This window comes from Orcinus orca, chromosome 1 (genome assembly GCF_937001465.1).
Source record: "Orcinus orca chromosome 1, mOrcOrc1.1, whole genome shotgun sequence".
Lineage (NCBI taxonomy): Eukaryota > Metazoa > Chordata > Mammalia > Artiodactyla > Delphinidae > Orcinus > Orcinus orca.
In genome coordinates, this window is record NC_064559.1 from 56,848,521 (window position 1) to 56,862,416 (window position 13,896).

At 39.1% G+C, this 13,896-nt stretch overlaps 1 protein-coding gene across 6 annotated transcripts in view; it reads left to right on the plus strand.

The window, feature by feature from the left end:
• Positions 1 to 13,896, plus strand: part of RC3H1 (ring finger and CCCH-type domains 1) — a 106,644-nt gene that overhangs the window by 27,815 nt on the left and 64,933 nt on the right. For 5 of the 6 annotated variants that reach the window (XM_033428100.2, XM_033428102.2, XM_033428105.2 and 2 more), the window contains exon 2: positions 4,449 to 4,822. In XM_033428100.2, the coding sequence (XP_033283991.1) occupies positions 4,592 to 4,822 (231 nt within the window). In that variant the 5' untranslated portion in view covers positions 4,449 to 4,591. Of the gene's footprint in view, positions 1 to 1,664; positions 2,458 to 4,448; positions 4,823 to 13,896 lie in introns of all 6 variants that reach the window. The other variant, XM_049715418.1, reaches the window with a different exon arrangement.

The window sequence follows — 13,896 nt, forward strand, 5'->3', positions numbered from 1 at the left end:
AAATGTTAGTTACCTCATCTTGAAAAATTAGGCTAGAACTAGATGTTCTCTAAGGTATCTTTTATCAATGATTTAGGATTCTGTTTTAAATAGTTCTTGTTATGACAGAATAATTTGGAAAATTTGTTATAACAGCACTGATCTGAAATCACATGGGAGAGCAGTGAGGTATTTTAAGTCTGTAAAACTGATGTTGACCATATTTTCTGCCTGTTTTCTGTATTCTACTGTGCTGGATATGTAGTAAATCTCCAAATACTTGCTGTAATTCTAAGATTCATGAAACACTAATGTAGGTTAGACTTTCTTAACCTGGAGTCTTTAAATACCCAAGAGATCTATGAATAGATTTTCACAGGTCTCTGAACTCTTTGAAATGAAATGCAAAATTTTTACTGTGCCTAAATTGTAGTGAGAAACAAGCTATAGCTTTCATAGTGAACAAGGCAGATTAGGTCTCTGTCCTCATGAAGTCTACATTCTAATATAAGATAGACATTGAGTAAACAAATAAAAATATAAGAAAGTATAATTTATAGATGGTAGAACTATTTTGTAGAGAATTTAAGTACAGTGATGGACTAGAGAGTGACTTAAGAGATTATTTTAGTGTGTTAAGTGGTCAGGGAGTTCTGAGGAGTTGAAATTTTTGGTGACATCTGAATGATAAAGAATGGCCTTGAATTCAAAGATTAGACAGAGAGACTAGCTAGTACTAATATCCTAAGATAGGAACAAGTTTCACGTGAGTAGCTGAAGGATAGTGGAGTGATGGAGACAAGTGTTAGAAACTGAAGTTGGAGAGAGAATTACAGGTCTTATCATTTACGGCTTTGTAAACCAGAATATAATATCCAAATTTTATTCTCAGTGTAATAGGAAGCCATTTCAAGATTTTTAACTGGAGAATGATGAGAAAAGGAAACTCAAGATAGAACCCTGATAACTCACTTCAGCATTTAGGAGTTTAAGAGATCAAAAACAATAAGCCAGTGAGTTGGCAAGGATGAGGGGAGTGTGGTTCATCGACACTTTCAAGAAGGAGGGAATAGTCATGTTTCATATCTTGTTGAGAAGACAAGTAAGATTAGAACAATGACCTAATCATTAGATTTGTCAACAGGGTTGTCTGCCAGAAGAACGAAATTACTGTGAAGTCAATAAATAGCTATTAGGGGACTTCCTTGATGGTCCAGTGGTTAAGAATCCACCTTAGAATGCAAGAGATGCAGGTTCAATCCCTGGTCGGGAACTAAGATCCCACATGCTGCGGGGCAGTTAAACCCACATACCACATCTTAGGAGCCCATGTGCCACAACTACTGAGCTTGCACACTCTGTAGCCCGTGTACCACAACGAAAGATCCTGCATGCCACAGCGAAGATCCCGTGTGCTGCAACTAAGATCCAACACAGCCAAATAAATAAATAAATATTTTTTAAAAAATAGCTATTAGCAGCTTTGTGACACTGGTCTTTTCCTTTTTAACTTTCAAAAAAATTTAAAATTTTTTAAAATTTCATTTTTGTGACATTGGTTTTTGAATGAACCTGCAAGTAATTATTCCTTTTTTAACCTTTAATCTGTGGGTGGCGATATGGTTAAGCGTTCGGGTTTTGAGCCAGACTGTCTGGGTTAATATTGCATCTCTATTTCTTTTTAGCTTATTCAGCCTCACTAAACGTCCATTTCTCATGGAGTTGACAGTTGAACACGGGGGTTAGGGGTGCTGGCCCTCCGCTCAGTTGAAAATCTGTGTATAATTTATAATCGGTTCTCCGTATATGCGGTTCCTCCTCATCTGCACTTTCACATCCAAGGATTCAGCCGACTGCAGATCATGTAGTACTGTAGTATTTACTATTGAAAAAAAAATTCGTGCATAAGTGGACCCTTGCTATTAAAACCCATGTTGTTCAGGGGTCGACTGTATCTGTAAAATGGGATAACAGTAGTTACCTACCTTTTATAATTTTGTTCTATGTAAAGCAGTGAGCTGTATAAATAGTAAAAATTATAATGATGGTGCAATAAAACGTTTATATTTTCTGCTCTTTGGGGTTTCTGTAATTTTATAGTGTTTAAGGAAATAAAGTGCTGTGTTTTAACTTTGTTTTATGATTAATTAACAAATTTTAAGTGCTCTACAAGGCCATACTGGTAAAAAGGAAAGAACCATTAACTCAACTCAAGTAAAGGTTAACTTAAGATCAGATTCTTTGTAGGCTTTTTTTTTTTTTTTCTTTGCGGTACGCGGGCCTCTCGCTGCTGTGGCCTCTCTCCTTGCGGAGCACAGGCTCCGGACGCGCAGGCTCCCGACGCGCAGGCTCAGCGTCCATGGCTCACGGGCCCAGCCGCTTCGCGGCATGTGGGAGCCTCCCGGACCGGGGCACGAACCCGTGTCCCCCGCATCGGCAGGCAGACTCTCCACCACTGCGCCACCAGGGACGCCCCCTGTAAGCATTATTTTAAACTGCCATGCTAATCTATAGAAAAGTTCGTATGGATGACACTTTATCAACTTAATCAACTTCAGCAAACATTTCTGACTAATATCCAGTCCTCGTTCTGAATATTGTCTTTCAAACACTTTTTTTCCTTTATTTTGGAACATTCTGCAACCCCATGTACAATTGTAATTGTAGCATTTGACTGTACAGTTGAGTGATTAGATACTGTATTTTCTTTTTTAGCACTCTGGATGATAGTCTCATTAAGTAATAATTTGATATAAACATACTTGTAGCTACTCATTCTGTTTGCAGATGCATTTTATTTAAATTATTTATAATTAAAACATTATAGAAATCAAAATGTGGGCAATTTCTTTATTCACTTTTTTATTATTGCAAGGGTGATTTGGACATATACTCAGATAACTTTAATTTTAGATCCTAAATGTGAAATTAACTTGGTAACTGTTTAGGTTCTTAAATTTTTTTTCCACTGTCCATTTATCTGGTAGCACACTTCGCAGAAACCCAGACAAAGCTGAGGTTACTCAGAAGGCAGATACTATGAGTATGCTGTTTCACGGTTTCCCTAACAATTCAGAGTCTGGCACACAGTAGTAGTAGTGCTTAGTAAATATTTGTTGAATGAATGGATAAAATTTTTAGCATACCTAATAGAAATTGTTCTCTCAATAATGGGCTTGCATTTAAGGTTGAGTTACTTCAATAAAACATTAATTAAATGTAATGCTCGAAGAGTAAAATGTGTAGATAATTTACTTTTCTAATAATTACAGCTTAAGTGACATTTTTGTTTCCATCTTTGTAAGCAGTCTCTGCTGAGCATAATCAAATCGTTAAGAACTTGTAACACTATGTTACTTTATTCTGTACACCAGTTCTCATTTTTAGAAGCTACAGTTAGAGTAAGTACTGCAGGTATTGTTTAAGATGTGTGCTAGAAACTTCAGATTAGGTTTTGTATGTAAAGAAAATTTCTGTTAGATGCAGGTGATAAGTTTTGTGATTTGGTTTTTGTCCCCTACCAAAAGGAGAGGGTAGACAGTGAAATTTGACTGTATATGTGTTCTGGTTAACTGTATTGACCTATCATTCTTAAATTTGGGAATTTAGAAAATCGTTTGAAGTAAATACTTTTCACTGTGTTCTAAAACAACATACTGTAGCAACAAGTATAAGCTGTAACAGAGGCTTAAAAGATCTTTACCAGTAAATAAAACTCTTAAAAATAAACCTTAGGGCTTCCCTGGTGGCACAGTGGTTGAGTGTCCGCCTGCCGATGCAGGGGACGCGGGTTCGTGCCCCGGTCCGGGAAGATCCCACATGCTGAGCGGCCGGGCCCGTGAGCCATGGCTGTTGAACCTGCGCGTCTGGAGCCTGTGCTCCGCGACGGGAGAGGCTACAACAGTGAGAGGCCCACGTACTGCAAATAAATAAATAAATAAATAAACCTTAAAAAGAACCCCACGGTTTCTTTTTATCTCATTACCCACACTAAATTTGATGATAAAGTATTAAGGTAGATTTTATTTTAGGCCAATTTTTTTTAAGACTCTTTATTAGGGTGTAACATACACCGAAATGCATACGCCTAAGTGTAAAGCTTGATAAATTTTCACAGCTGAACATATTAACATGTTCAGATCAGAATATTATTAGCTATCTTAAAAAGGCTAATTTTAAAATATAAAACAATCATAGACTTAGATAAACTTGAGAGACTTACATCTTGGATCTAACTTTATTACTAACTTGTCACCCTCAGCAAGTTATCTCCTCTTTTTGGGGTCTACTCCCCATCTCTAAAATAAGGGGATAAGACTAGATGTTTTATTATGGCTCTCACTTTGTAAAAATGCAAAGAGGTGGACTATGTTGATATAAATGTGGTATAAAATCTTATAGGTAGTAAGGTGAGAATGTACAGTTTAATTGAAAAGGAAGATGCTCATTTTTTTTTCTTTGTTTTTCAGGTAATATTTCACACTATGTGCTGACTGTATTTACAGAAGATATTTAAAAAAAAGAAAAGATAAACTTTTTTCAAAGATTTTGATTCCAGTGGAATCTTTGCTTTAGATTTTGTGTGTGTGAGTGAATTGTAACTCCAGAAACAATGCCTGTACAAGCTCCACAGTGGACGGATTTCCTCTCCTGCCCAATTTGCACTCAGACTTTCGACGAAACAATTCGAAAGCCCATCAGTTTGGGTTGTGGCCATACTGTCTGCAAGATGTGCCTGAACAAACTCCACCGCAAGGCTTGCCCGTTTGACCAGACCACTATCAATACAGACATTGAACTCCTCCCAGTAAACTCAGCATTGCTGCAGCTAGTGGGTGCTCAGGTAAGTTGAGTAATTTGTTATCCTTTTAAATTTCTGTATGTGTGTTTTTTCCTCCCGAGGGAAACTTGTTAAGATCTGGTAATATTGCATTCTGTTTTGTTTTTTTTTTTAACATCTTTATTGGAGTATAATTGCTTTACAGTGGTGTGTTAGTTTCTGCTTTATAACAAAGTGAATCAGCTATACATATACATATATCAACATATCTCTTCCCTCTTGCATCTCCCTCCCTCCCACCCTCCCTATCCGCCCCCCCAGGTGGTCACAAAGCACTGAGCTGATCTCCCTGTGCTATGTGGCTGCTTCCCGCTAGCTATTGGTTTTACATATGGTAGTGTATATATGTCCATGCCACTCTCTCACTTTGTCCCAGCTTACCCTTCCCTGTCCCCCCTCAAGTTCATTCTGTAGTAGGTCTCCGTCTTTATTCCTGTCCTGCCCCTAGGTTCTTCCTGACAATGTTTTTAAACAAATTTTCTTACATTCCATATATATGTGCATACGGTATTTGTTTTTCTCTTTCGGACTTACTTCACTGTGTATGACAGACTGTAGGTCCATCCACCTCACTACAAATAACTCAGTTTCGTTTCTTTTTATGGCTGAGTAATATTCCATTGTATATATGTGCCACATCTTCTTTATCCATTCATCTTTCGAAGGACACTTAGGTTGGTTCCATGTCCTGGCTATTGTAAATAACGCTGTAATGAACATTGTGGTACATGTATCTTTTTGAATTATGGTTTTCTCAGGGTATATGCCCAGTAGTGGAATTGCTAGGTCGTATGGTAGTTCTATTTTTAGTTTTTTAAGGAACTTCCATACTGTTCTCTGTAGTGGCTGTATCAATTTACATTCCCACCAACAGTGCAAGAGGGTTCCCTTTTCTCCACACCCTCTCCAGCATTTACTGTTTGTAGATTTTTTGATCATGGCCATTCTGACTGGTGTGAGATGATATCTCAATGGTAGTTTTGATTTGCATTTCTCTAATGATTAATGATGTTGAGCATTCTTTCATGTGTTTGTTGGCAATCTGTATATCTTCTTTGGAGAAATGTCTATTTAGGTCTTCTGCCCATTTTTGGATTGGGTTGTTTGACTTTTTGATGTTGAGCTTCGTGAGCTGCTTGTAAGTTTTGGAGATTAATCCTTTGTCAGTTGCTTCATTTGCAAATATCTTCTCCCATTCTGAGGGTTGTTTTTTCGTCTTGTTTATGGTTTCCTTTGCTGTGCAAAAGCTTTGAAGTTTCATTAGGTCCCATTTGTTTATTTTTGTTTTTATTTCCATTTTTCTAGGAGGTGGGTCAAAAAGGATCTTGCTGTGATTTATGTTATAAAGTGTTCTGCCTTTGTTTTCCTCTAAGAGTTTTATAGTGTCTGGCCTTACATTTAGGTCTTTAATCCATTTTGAGTTTGTTTTTGTGTATGGTGTTAGGGAGTGTTCATTCTTTCACATGTAGCTGTCCAGTTTTCCCAGCACCACTTATTGAAGAGGCAGTCTTTTCTCCATTGTATATTCTTTTCTCCTTTATCAAAAAGAAGGTGAACATATGTGCATGGGTTTATCTCTGGGCTTTCTGTCCTGTTCCACTGATCTGTATTTCTGTTTTTATGCCAGTACCATACTGTCTTGATTACTGTAGCTTTGTAGTATTGTCTGAAGGCAGGGAGCCTGATTCCTCCAGCTCCGTTTTTTGTTCTCAATATTGCTTTGGCTATTCAGGGTCTTTTGTTTTTCCATACAAATTGTGAAATTTTTTGTTCTAGTTCCATGAAAAATGCCAGTAGTAGTTTGATAGGAATTGCATTGAATCTGTAGATTGCTTTGGGTAGTATAGTCATTTTCACAATATTGATTCTTCCAATCCAAGAACATGGAATATCTCTCCATCTATTGGTATCATCTTTAATTTCTTTCATCAGTGTCTTACAGTTTTCTGCATACAGGTCTTTTGTCTCCCTAGGTAGGTTTATTCCTAGGTATTTTATTCTTTTTGTTGCAGTGGTAAATGGGAGTTTCCTTAATTTCACTTTCAGATTTTTCATCCTTAGTGTATAGGAATGCAAGAGATTTCTGTGCATTAATTTTGTATCCTGCTACTTTACCGAATTCATTGATTACCTCTAGTAGTTTCCTGGTGGCATCTTTAGGATTCTCTATGTATAGTATCATGTTATCTGCACACAGTGACAGCTTTACTTCTTCTTTTCCGATTTGGATTCCTTTCATTTCCTTTTCTTCTCTGATTGCTGTGGCTAAAACTTCCAAAACTATGTTGATTAATAGTCGTGAGAGTGGGCAACCTTGTCTTGTTCCTGATCTTAGCGGAAATGGTTTCAGATTTTCACCATTGAGGACGATGTTGGCTGTGGGTTTGTCATATATGGCCTTTATTATGTTTAGGTAAGTTCCCTCTATGCCTACTTTCTGGAGGGTTTTTTCATAAATGGGTGTTGAATTTTGTCAATAGCTTTTTCTACATCTATTGAGATGGTCATATGGTTCTTATTCTTCAGTTTGTTAATACGGTGTATCACATTGATTGATTTGCATATATTGAAGAATCCTTGCATTCCTGGGATAAACCCCACTTGATCATGGTGTGTGATCCTTTTAATGTGCTGTTGGATTCTGCTTACTACTATTTTGTTGAGGATTTTTGCATCTATGTTCATCAGTGATATTGGCCTGTAGTTTTCTTTCTTTGTGACATATTTGTCTTGTTTTGGTATCAGAGTGATGGTGGCCTCTTAGAATGAGTTTGGGAGTGTTCCTCCCTCTGCTACACTTTGGAAGAGTTTGAGAAGGATAGGTGTTAGCTCGTCTCTAAATGTTTGATATAACTCACCTAAAAAGCCATCTGGTCCTGGGCTTTTGTTTGTTGGAAGATTTTTAATCACAGTTTCAATTCCAGTGCTTGTGATTGGTCTGTTTATATTTTCTATTTCTTCCTGGTTCAGTCTCAGGAGGTTATGCTTTTCTAACAATTTGTCCATTTCTTCCAGGTTATCCATTTTATTGACATATAGTTGCTTGTAGTAATCTCTCATGATCCTTTGTATTTCTTCAGTGTCAGTTGTTACTTCTCCTTTTTCATTTCTAATTCTATTGATTTGAGTGTTCTCCATTTTTTTCTTGGTAAGTCTGGCTAATGGTTTATCAATTTTGTTTATCTTCTCAGAGAACGAGCTTTTAGTTTTATTGATGTTTGCTCTTGTTTCTTTCATTCCTTTTTCATTTATTGCTGATCTGATCTTTATGATTTCTTTCCTTTTGCTAACTCTGGGGGTTTTTTGTTCTTCTTTCTCTAATTGCTTTAGGTGTAAGGTTAGGTTGTTTATTTGAGATGTTTCTTGTTTCTTAAGGCAGGATTGTATTGCTATAAACTTCCCTCTTAGAGCTGCTTTTGCTGCCTCTCACAGGTTTTGGGTCATCGTGTTTTCATTGTCATTTGTTTCTAGGTATTTTTTTGTTTCCTCTTTGATTTCTTCAGTGATCTCTTGGTTATTAGGTAGTGTACTGTTTAGCCTCCATGTGTTTGTATTTTTTTACAGATTTTTTTCCTGTAATATCTAGTCTCATAGCGTTGTGGTCAGAAAAGATACTTGATACGATTTCAGTTTTGTTAAATTTACCAGGACTTGGTTTGTGACCCAAGATATGATCTATCCTGGAGAATGTTCCATGAGCGCTTGAGAAGAAAGTGTATTCTGTTGTTTTTGGATGGAATGTCCTGTAAATATCAATTAAGTCCATCTTGTTTAATGTCTCATTTAAAACTTGTGTTTCCTTATTTATTTTCATTTTGGATGATGTGTCCATCGGTGAAACAGGAGTGGTAAAGTCTCCTACTATGATTGTGTTACTGTCGATTTCCCCATTTATGGCTGTTAGTATTTGCCTTATGTATTGAGGTGCTCCTATGTTGGGTGCATATATATATACAGTTGTTCTATCTTCTTCTTGGATCGATCCCTTGATCATTATGTAGTGTTCTTCTTTGTCTCTTGTAATAGTCTTTGTTTTAAAGTCTATTTTGTCTGATATGAGAATTGCTACTACAGCTTTTTTTGGTTTGTTTTTTGTGATACGTGGGCCTCTCACTGTTGTGGCCTCTCGCGTTGCAGAGCACAGGCTCCGGATGCTCAGGCTCAGTGGCCATGGCTCACGGGCCCAGCCGCTCCGCGGCATGTGGGATCTTCCTGGACCGGGGCATGAACCCATGTCCCCTGCATCTGCAGGCGGACTCTCAACCACTGCGCCACCCGGGAAGCCCCAGCTTTCTTTTGATTTCCATTTGCATGGAATATCTTTTTCCGTCCCCTCACTTTCAGTCTGTATGTGTCCCTAGGTCTGAAATGGGTCTCTTGTAGACACATATATATGGGTCTTGTTTTTGTATCCATTCAGCCAGTCTATGTCTTTTGGTTGGAGCATTTAATCCATTTACATTGAAGGTAATTATCAATATGTGTGTTCCTATTACCATTTTCTTAATGTATCCATTCAGCCAGTCTATGTCTTTTGGTTGGAGCATTTAATCCATTTACATTGAAGGTAATTATCAATATGTGTGTTCCTATTACCATTTTCTTAATTGTTTTGGGTTTGTTTTCGTGGATCTTTTCCTTTTCTTGTGTTTCCTGCCTAGAGAAGTTCCTTTAGCATTTGTTTTAAAGCTGGTTTCGTGGTGCTGAACTCTCTTAGCTTTTGCTTGTCTGTAAAGGTTTTAATTTCTCCGTCGAATCTGAACAAGGATCTTGCTGGGTAGAGTAATCTTGGTTGTAAGTTTTTCCCTTTCATCACTTTAAATATGTCCTTCTAGTCCCTCTGGCTTGCAGAGTTTCAAGTATTAGCTAACTTTATTGGGATTCCATTGTATGTTATTTGTTGTTTTTCCCTTCCTGCTTTTAATATTTTTTCTTTGTATTTAATTTTTGGTAGTTTGATTAATGTGTGTCTTGGCCTGTCTCTCCTTGGATTTATCCTTTATGGGACTCTCTGCGCCTCCTGGACTTGATTAACTATTTCCTTTCCCATATTACGGAAGTTTTCAACTGTAATCTCTTCAAATATTTTTTCAGTCCTTTTCTTTTTCTCTTCTCCTTCTGGGACCCCTAGAATTCGAATGTTGGTGCCTTTAATGTTGTCCCAGATGTCTCTGAGACTGTTCTCAATCATTTTCATTCTTTTTTCTTTATTCTATTCTGCAGTAGTTATTTCCACTATTTTCTCTTCCAAGTTAGTTATCTGTTCTTCTGCCTCAGTTATTCTATTGATTCCTTCCAGAGAATTTTTAATTTCATTTATTGTGGTGTTCATCATTGTTTGTTTGCTCCTTAGTTCTTCTAGGTTCTTGTTAAATGTTTCTTGTATTTTCTCCATTCTATTTCCAAGATTTTGGATCATCTTTACTGTCATTTACTCTGAATTCTTTTTCAGGTAGACTGCCTTTTTCCTCTTCATTTGTTTGGTCTGGTCGGTTTTTACCTTGCTCCTTCATCTGCTGTGTGTTTCTCTGTCTTCTCCTTTTGCTTCACTTACTGTGTTTGGGGTCTCTTTTTCGCAGGCCCCAGGTTTGTAGTTCCCATTGTTTTTGGTGTCTACCCCCAGTGGCTATGATTCGTTCAGTGGGTTGTGTAGGCTTCCTGGTGGAGGGGACTAGTGCCTGTGTTCTGGTGGATGAGACTGGATCTTGTCTTTCTGGTGGTCAGGTCTGCGTCTGGTGGTGTGTTTTGTGGTGTCTGTGACCTTATTATGATTTTAGGCAGCCTCTTTGCTGATGGGTGGGGTTGTGTTCCTGTCTTGCTAGTTGTTTGGCATAGGGTGTTCAGCACTGTAGCTTGCTGGTCATTGAGTGGAGCTGGGTCTTGGTGTTGAGTTGGAGATCTCTGGGAGATTTTTGCCATTTGATATTACGTGGAGCTGGGAGGTCTCTGGTGGACCAATGTCCTGAACTCAGCTCACCCACCTCAGAGGTACAGGCCTGACGCCCGGCCGGAGCACCAAGACCCTGTCATCCACATGGCTCAGAGTAAAAGGGAGAAAGAAAGGGAGGGAGGGAGGGATAGAGGGAGGAAAATAAAGTTATTAAAATAGAAAATAATTATTAAAAATAAAAAAAAATTTTAAGTAATAGGAAAAAAAAAAGAGAGCAACCAAACCCAAAACAAATCCACCAATGATAACAAGCACTAAAAATTATACTTAAAAAAAAAAAATGGGGCTTCCCTGGTGGCGCAGTGGTTGAGAATCTGCCTGCTAATGCAGGGTACACGGGTTCGAGCCCTAGTCTGGGAGGATCCCACATGCCGCGGAGCAACTTGGCCCGTGAGCCACAACTACCGAGCCTGCGCGTTTGGAGCCTGTGCTCCGCAAAAAGAGAGGCCGCGATAGTGAGAGGCCCGCGCACCACGATGAAGAGTAGCCCCTGCTTGCCACAACTAGAGAAAGCCCTCGCACAGAAACGAAGACCCAAACAGCAAAAATAAATAAATTAATAAACTCCTACCCCCAACATCTTAAAAATAAATAAATAAATGGAGAGACAAAACCCTAGGACAAATGGTAAAAGCAAAGTTATACAGACAGAATCACACACAGAAGCATACACATACACAGTCACAAAAAGAGAAAAAGGGAAAAATATATATATATCGTTGCTCCCAAAGTCCACCGCCTCAAGTTGGTATGATTCGTTGTTCATTCAGGTATTCCACAGATGCAGGGTGTACATCAAGTTGATTGTGGAGATTTAATCCGCTGCTCCTGAGGCTGCTGGGAGAGATTTCCCTTTCTCTTCTTGTTCTCACAGCTCCTGGGATTCAGCTTTGAATGTGGCCCCGCCTCTGCGTGTAGGTCGCCTGAGGGCATCTGATCCCCGCCCAGACAGGATGGGGTTAAAGTAGCAGCTGATTAGGGGGCTCTGGCTCACTGCGGGGGCAGGGTTACGGAATGCTGGGTGAGCCTGCGGTGACAGAGGCTGGCGTGATGTTTCACTATGCTGAGGTGCACCATGTGTTCTCCGGGGGAAGTTGTCCCTGGCAGTGACCTGCTGCACAGGCTCCAGGGAGGGGAGGTGTGGGTAGTGACCTGTGCTTGCACACAAGCTTAGCGTCTCATGCTCATCTCTGGGGTCCGCGCTGATAGCCGTGGCTTGCGCCCATCTCTGGAGCTCGTTTAGGCAGCACTCTTAATCCCCTCTCCTCGCGCACCAGGAAACAAAGAGGCAAGAAAACGTCTCTTGCCTCTTCAGCAGCTCCAGACCTTTTCCCAGACACACTCCCGGCTTGCTGTGGTGCCCTAGCCCCCTTCAGGCTGTGTTCACGCAGCCAACCCCAGTCCTCTCCCTGGGATCCGTCCTCTGAAGCCGGAGCCTCAGCTCCCAGCCCCCGCCCATCCCGCGGGTGAGCAGACAAGCCTCTTGGGCTGGTGAGTGCTGGTTGGCACTGATTCTCTGTGCGGGAATCTCTCCACTTTGCCCGCCGCACCCCTGTTGCTGTGCTCTCCTCCGCGGCTCCGAAGCTTCCCCACTCCGCCTCCCGCAGTCTCTGCCCGTGAAGGGCCTTCCTAGTGTGTGGAAACCTTTCCTCCTTCACGGGTCCCTCCCACTGATGCAGGTCCCGTCCCTATTCTTTTGTCTCTGTTTTTTCTTTTGCCCTACCCAGGTACGTGGGGAGTTTATTGCCTTTTGAGAGGTCTGAATTCTTCTGCCATTGTTCAGTAAGTGTTCTGTAGGAGTTGTTCCACATGTAGATGTATTTCCAATGTATTTGTGGGGAGGAAGGTGATCTCCACGTCTTACTCTTCTGCCATCTTGAAGCTCCTCCTGTCTTCTATTTAAATAGATAAAATTTTGTTCAGTACTGTGCAGATCGTTTATCTCAGTACGTTAAGGAGATTTGTTATGGTGGTGCAGTGTTTCTCAGTCACTGTACAGTAACATTCGTCCAGTCTGGTGGTCAGACTTTCTCAACAGCCTTAGCTATCAGATCATTAGAGAAACCTAAGAGGTAAGTCACAAAAACTTCTTAATAGTGAAGAAAATATTATTCACAAAATAATTGCATTTTACTTAATAGGAAAAGGGAAGCTGCTTCAGACTATTTTATTTAGTAGACACTAACTGAAATGAAAGATCGAGAAAGTGACGAAAACTATAGAACACAGCCTTTGGGAACCATTTGTCTAGAGTGGAAGCAAATACCTCTAAGTATCTAAATATAAAAGTTACTCTAGTAATTCTGAAGGTAATACTCTGAAAGTTTTGTGTCAGTATTCTCAAGTTAGAGATCAATAGTATCTTCAGAAGGTTTCACAAAGCCAAGGGAAGTAGGCTTTTCAGAGTTAGGTATGATTCACTTAAACAACCCCTCACTGTTAATTTGCATAGTGTGAGTCTAAAGTATCATATGTTTACCATAAATCATTTTCTAAATAAATATACTGGAACTTTGGACATTAATATTTATATTAATACCACTAATATTTGCTAGATTAGTCTTCCTATAAGTTGATAAAAAGTAGGGAAGGTTGATATTATGTATGTAGGAGATAAAGAGAGCAGTTTTAGAACAGCTTATTCAAAAGGAAAACTTACTGGGACTTCCCTGGCGGTCCCGTGGTTGGGACTCTGTGCTTCTACTGTGGGGGGAGTAGTTCAGTCCTTGGTTGGGAAACTAGGATCCTGCATGCACATGGTGCAGCCAAAAAAAAAGGAAAACTTACTTTATTTACAAATCTATCTTGATGATGTCGCCAATACTACAAAATATTAATATTTGTCAGAGGGAAATTGCATTTGATTGTTTTTCTTCTCTTCCTGTACTTAAGTTTTCATTTCATAATCATTTCTCTTTTTGTTTTGAAAATTCCATTATGACATTTTGGAAATGTTTTTAAAATAGACTTATTGGGGATAACAATTTTAGTAATATAATATTTTAATAACAAATAACCAAGACTTACTTTTCCTCATAAAGTTGTCTAAGGATGAACTAATTCTTTTTCTACAAAATGAGTAAGACCTTGTCATGTCTTAACTGTAACAACTAATGTTTATGAAATT